General features: G+C 42.8%; 1 protein-coding gene across 2 annotated transcripts in view; it reads right to left on the bottom strand.

Moving 5' to 3' along the window:
* Window positions 1–2,125: 2,125 nt before the first annotated feature.
* MAST2 (microtubule associated serine/threonine kinase 2) overlaps window positions 2,126–6,727 on the bottom strand; it is a 183,166-nt gene continuing 178,564 nt past the window's right edge. For both annotated transcript variants that reach the window (XM_054384103.1, XM_054384104.1), the window contains one exon: window positions 2,126–6,033. In XM_054384103.1, coding sequence (XP_054240078.1) covers window positions 3,956–6,033 — 2,078 coding nt within the window. In that variant the 3' untranslated portion in view covers window positions 2,126–3,955. The remainder of the gene's footprint in view (window positions 6,034–6,727) is intronic.

The following is a 6,727-nucleotide window of genomic DNA, read 5'->3' as shown; positions in this document are numbered from 1 at the left end:
AAAACACAGAAATTCCACACTTTCTCTTATCTAGCTAAGTGCTGAGTGACACAGCTTGGCAGAGCCCAGCTCAGGAGGTGCTCTCACAGCCGCCTGGATATGGTAATCGAACACAACGTAAACACACACTTCTGTCAAATCTTCTACTAGAAGTACAGAATTATATCCTTCACATCCAGTAAGAGAAAACCAGAGAAAGACTTTATCCTCCCCTCTTCAGAAGAAAAAAAAAAAAAAAAGAAAAAAAAAATTAAAATACTCCAAATCACACACCTCAATGCAAGTGTGCCAACCAAACCCAGCGGTCACTCCCACCCCTTCCCCAGCAAGCGCTCTTTAGTATATTAGTAGCCAAAGGCCTCTGACATTCAGACCCAGGAGTGGCCATTAGAATGCTAACATCTAATATTTACAATAAATACCATCCACTTCTCTTAGTTTGCAACAGTAAGAGACAAAGGGGAAAATAACACTGAAATGAGGCACGGGGCAGGACTGCGCCAGCCGGATGCAGAAGCATTGAGGAGCTGCAGAGGCTGGAACCAGCTCTGAGGCTGTCATCCCAACACAGATGAGGACAGGTGACACATCCAAGGCAACAGAAAGAAAGATGGAAATGAAGCAGGAAAGCAGCATATTTGGATGGCAATATGCATGGCTCATTGAACCAAATGCACACTACACGCACACAACTTCTATCTTCCACCTGTCTGACTCGGGTTATCTGTGGAGGCCAAGTTCTCGGCTTGCTCAACACCTTGCTCGGTACAGTGGGTCTGATCCTGCACTGGGGAACACATTCTTCCATCATCTCACTCCTCACACAGCTTTTCCATCATCTCACTCCTTCACAACATGTTTTGCAAGCTTATCTGAGAACTTACTTAAGCAATTTTTAGCAGAGCAAGGAATAACTCTTGGTGTATCTACCTGGTTTATCACCAAAATTTTATAGAAAGTCTTTCTGCCCACAACTTTTGTTAAGGTGCACCATATACATTTGACAGAAGGTGAAACTGGGATGATGGAGCACCTGGTACACTGACAAAGTGCAGAACTGACCAGGAGCAGGGGACATGGGGCTTTACTAAGATGCCTTCCTAGTAATGCTGTTTGGCTTCCAAAAACCCCAGGGGTTTTTTAATTGCACTGATTGCTTCCTGTACCATAGCCACAAAGAGCTGCTGAAACAAACACCTCACTTCTTCTTTGGGCACTTCAGGCAAAAGCAGCAAAGGTTTTTGACTCCTCTTTTTATGCATTAGAAAGGAAAAATCTGCAATTCAGCACCAAAACCACCATCCACAAAGGGAGAGAGTCAGCAGCTAATACAGCTGGTACTTTCAGCAGGTCCCATCCCAGCCTGTGTGGGATAAGCCAGGTTACCCACTCCTCTCTTCTAAGGGCAGTGGCTTCTTTCCCCTCCCTTTTTTTTTTTTAATACAGAGCCCTTCATAGATGCTCCAGGACTATGTGACCTTTGTCAAGCAGAAGGAATAGGGGACCTGCGACCCCAGGAACAGCCAGGTCAGACCAAATACTCACACAGCTCTAGACTCACTACTTAATTGATACAGACTTCCATCTTGCCAAGGTGAGGTGCTCTCAGGAGATAAGCTTGAGGCTTGTCTTTGCAATTGTCACAGACTCAGGACGCTGAATCAATTTTTCACTACTCCTGTCCATTCTGTTACAGACCTTGTTTCTGACAGTCAGACCTTGTTTCTCAGCAGCTTTTTAGCAGGTCAACCCACTGGGAAAAAAACAGCCAGATAAATACCAGATCCTGACAAGTCTGTTCCTTACTTGCTATTGCTCCAAATCAGCACAGAACGATGCTCATCCACAAGAGTGCTTTGAGAGGCTAGAGATACCCAGGACCTGGACAAGGCAGTGAAAATATTGCAGTTTACTTTTGCAAACCAAGTTTATACAAGTAGCCTATGAATTCCAAGAAGAAGAGCAGAGGCAGCACAGCAGGCTCTGCTCTCAATACCATCACACGAAGATTTCTTAATGTGTTACCTGGGAGCATTGAGGCTTTGGTTAGTGTATCAACAACACCATACAAGTACACACAGACACATGGAGTATACACTCATTTAAACATGTTATAAAAAAAAAAAACCAAAAAAAACAAAAAAACAAACAACAGCTCAAACCAACCCACAACTTGGTCCAGAAATGAAATCCAAGCAGCCAAAATGAAGTATATAATAGGGAGGAAATAATGGTTACACAGACAGAAGCAGGGGGAAGTTCCAGGGATTATTGTGATTTGTGAATTTAACTGGAATCAAGTTGAAAGAGATAAAGAAAATATATTCCTATATAAAAACGTATCTGCATTTAGGGGAAGCAAATCAAAACTTCAAGTTCAGAAAAAGCCAGGATAATGAAGGTGTCAGCAGCGTAGTGAAAGCAGACCAACAGAGGCAGGCTTTAGCTTGCAATACTGTTGCACAGTCATTCTGCTGCTAATGGAGTAAGCCAGTGAGCTGGACACTAGGATCTTGTGGGTAATCCACAGGAAGATAAACTCAGACAAGGCTAGAATAAAAGCTGAGCACAATCTGAGACAAATGAAGGGAGTGTTCATTGAGACGAACCTTTAACTGGACAAAGAAATGGCTTACAGTGCTACAGGTATCACCACTCATCACATTTATTGGTGTACTATTATTGATGTAATCCTCAGCAAAGAGCACTGCTGTCCAGAGTTGGTCACACTGAAAGCAAAGCAATGTCTAAGCCTAAGAGCAAAGAGCAAATTTTTCATGGAAAGTGACCTCAGCAGTGGAAATGATCTATCAAAGCTGAAATCTTAAGATATCACATGTGTTTTGAAGTCTGCTTGCAGCTTGTCCACAGAACTTGAGGAGTCAGAACTCTTCATAGTTTTTTTTGTTTGTTTTTTAAAACAGGCAGGTTCAGAAAACTCAGCAAGTTTCCTGAGCCCCAATTCAGAAATGTTAAGGAACACCTTAAAATCCCCACCAATTTAGACTCACCAAGAGAAGGAAAAGTCTCCAAAGGTCATTTATCATTAAGATAATTTTGCTTGAGACACACAACTACAAATTTCTCTGCTTTAAAATCAACCACCAAGGCTCCCCTCTCCTGGGGTCTCCTGCCCTGAGGCAGGGCAAGTTATCAATTGAAGCCAGAGAATGGAAAATAAAACATCACTACAATTTTAAGAACAGGGAAAACTTGTCACATGTCCCATAAAAGATAAATAAAAACAATCCCCCCCAAAAAAGCAGCTTAAAAATTGGAGATTTCCCTTTCTGATAATTCCATTGAAAAATATTTTTAATTGTTTTAAGGAGAAGACAGGAATTGCTTTATGTCCAGCCCCTCCAGCCCAGTCCCTTGCCTCTGTATCTTCTAAGGACATGTGCAGAACTGTGAATGCACACATGAAGAGTGTCTGAGCTCCAGAATAACTTGTTGACAAGAGAGTATTTTCTTCTTGTTGTCAAAGGACATCAGATTGTAAACTGAAAATACTTGAAATTTGGGAGTTTCAATGGCATTTCAAAGAGAAGGTTGAAAAGCAGAGATTTTAAAATAAGCTGCCTTTTTCCTACTCAGAATTTTTGGGATCTCAACTGTAGGATTTAGGGGGAAGAACACAACAGGACCTAAAGTCAGGCAACATAAAAGGTCTGGAAAGGGAAAAAAAAAACCAAAACATAATAAATCAACAAATTGTTTCTTAAGCCCTGTTTTAAAGATACCCTGTTCTAAAGAGACCTCAAACAGCAAGCATTACTGTGTACAAAAATAGAATAGCAAGGATGAAAAAACACAAAAAAACAGTATGAAAAAAACCCTCCCAAAAATAGATGTACACAAGTTCTATTTTATATTAGTGTATATTACAAAATTCAAACATGCAGTCTCTATTTTGAATGCAGAATGCTCCAGTCCATGTGTACCGGGGATGCTGCTATGTTTTCTTTACAGCACCATCATGTGACAGGGGAAAGTCTTGTGGGTTGAACTGGTTTCCAAGCTCTTTGCTTTTCGCTTGTGCCAGAGTCCCTTCTTTACAGTGCCTCATGCTGCCATCTGGCAGAGGAGAGGCTGTCAGAGCTGCTTGTCCAAGAGCATGAGACACCTCTTTTGACGGAGCGATTTTGCAGCTGCCTCCCAACACTTCAGATGCTTTAGCACTGCAGGAAGTTGCCTCCTTCTTCGCCACCACGGGACATGCTGCCTCCCAGGGCTTTGCTAAGTTTAATGATTCTGTGCAAGATCTGCTCCTTGTGGTCAGACCGTCTGTGCTAGAGGGTTTGGCTTTCTCTAGACACGCTCCTGCTTGTGAGGTTTCCTGTCTTTTTTGTTTTGCATCTCTCTCCTCTTTACAGGAGGAACCAAAATGGGGGAAATCCTTTTTCTTTTCCACCTCTCCAGAACCAGACTTACTGAGCTTCAAAGGGCCTAACATGCTCTGAGCTAGTGGCACTGAGTGAGAGACAGAGAGAGTTCTTTCGGTAGCACTGGGTACAAGGAGTGTGGATGAGACAGGACCTGATGGGCTCGTTTTGCTGGTGGTTGAGGCACTCTCTGCCTGGGATGAGATGGGTTGCTTCTCAGTACTAGGGCTTTTTTGGAGCATTTCACTTGCACTTCCAGGAGAAAGAAATGAGGTGTGGTGCTGTGCTGCAGGCTGAAGTGTCTCCTTGTGATCCTTCTCACTGCGATCCGTGGGGCTTACCGAGAGAGGAGTGCTCACATCTGCCGTGCACCATGAAGAAAGTGCCAGCAGAGATTTGGAATCCTGTTTTTTCTGACTGCTTTCTGTTAGTAGAGGCTCTTTCAGGTCAAGCTTACCACACGAGGCCCCTGAAGAGTCACCTTCTTCAAGTTCCAGGAGTTTGATAGATGCGCACTGCATATGTTCTGTGCGATCTATTAGTTTCTGAGTACTTGTAGTTCGCCCTAGGTCTTTGATTGCTTCAGAAGATTTGTCTTTTGGATCAAAACACTCAAAAGTTTTGTTTTCTGGCAATTTAAGTTCCTTTGCAGTTGTTTCTAATCTTAGGAATGGCTTTTCTGAACTAGGTAATTTTTCTGGAGAAGTTCTTGGGAGGACCTCTGATGAGGAAAGGTGCACAGTGATTTGCAGTGTCTCTGAAACAGATTTGGCTTGTTGATTATTTCCCTTCTGCAAATCTTCTGTACCTTTAGGATCTTCAGGTAGAAAGGCATCATCCTCAATACTATCCTTGCTTTCCAATTTAGATGAAAACTTATTATCCTCATTAAAAGAATCTGAGCCTTGGTCTCCACTGTCAGGGGGCTTGTCCAGTCTTCTACCATCCTGACTGTCTTCTGAACCATCATCTGTTTCATCTTCAGAAGAATCTACTTCTCTGATGGCCTCTTGCTTTTGCAGGGACTCCCTCCTCTCCACCCTATCCTGTCGAATAGCCCCCAACTTCCGTGCACCTGGCTTCTGCAACATCCCTTTTTCCGCTAGCCCAACTTTGCCACCCGTTATTTCATTCGCAGATTCTTGCAAGCTCTGGAGACTAGGATCCCTCTGCAGCATCTCCTTCTTAAACTCAGAGTGAGAGATATCCAAGCTATGCTTGCGTGAGGAAGCCAACTTCTTCTCAGAAGAGGACAGCGAGGCAGCCAGTTTCTCAGCTGACTGCACTCTCTTTAATAAAGGAGACCTGGGGGGCTCAGCACTTTTGGGGCGGGAAATTTGTCTTACCAGTGGTGGAGAGGAGTGTAGTTTTACTGGAAAAGACTGGATAATACTGGAGCTGCCAACTGAGTGTCCTGGTAAAGGAGATGGGGAGCGCTGTGGTGAAGTGGACTGAGGGGTAGGCGAGGGAGTGTGAGCTAGTGGTGACAGAGGGATGTTTCCTGCGGATTTACGCCTTGGAGATCTGTACTGCCTCTGAAGCTTTGGTGCCAGTCCATGCAGAGAGCTGGGTCGGATGTGTCCAGAGCTGGCTGGAGAATTGGGAACACTGGAACTGGGAGAGCTGCTCTGGGAAGAATTGCCACCAACTTAAAAGGAAAAGAAGTAAGAAAGGAGAAAAAACATACCAAGAAGATGAATATGTATTTGACCATTGAAATGAGTTACTAAGACGTGTGAAGTCAGGACAAAATGCCACGTTACCTCAAAGCACTGCAGTAATATTACAAGGTAATATTGCACGGTTTCTGATGGAAAATTCACATCACTATCACACAACAGCAGAATAGAGTAAAAACACTCTGCTATCAGAATGCTTTCTCTGAACAAAAAAAACTCCAAGCAGATAAATCATGTGCTTCATTGCTATTCTCAAGATACAAATCTCTTTATTCCACCAGCTGATTCAATTTTCAAATATGACTTTACCACACTGTTTTGATTCCTTTTCTCTGAACTAATATAGAAAATGTGCCAAACAGCTACAAAACCACTGCAACTTAGCATACACATCTGCATCAAAGTGAAAGGATGCTGCAGCACAGCAAATGCATTCTTGAAAGGATGTATGGATTTTCATTTTTAAAGGAATCAATGAATGAGAATACATCCATCCTTAAGGTAATCAACATCATAGCTGTCATTTTGCTTCACAAACTGACCCACTACTTGCTGCTGCCTATTTTACTTCCAAAACTAATCAATAAGCAAAAATCTCCAAGTTTTTGGGTATTTTTTTCCTTTTTCTGTGGATTTTGGTGTTCTTTCTTTGTTGGTTTGTTT

This window comes from Indicator indicator, chromosome 10 (genome assembly GCF_027791375.1).
Source record: "Indicator indicator isolate 239-I01 chromosome 10, UM_Iind_1.1, whole genome shotgun sequence".
NCBI lineage: Eukaryota > Metazoa > Chordata > Aves > Piciformes > Indicatoridae > Indicator > Indicator indicator.
This window is presented reverse-complemented; position numbering and strand designations above follow the sequence as displayed.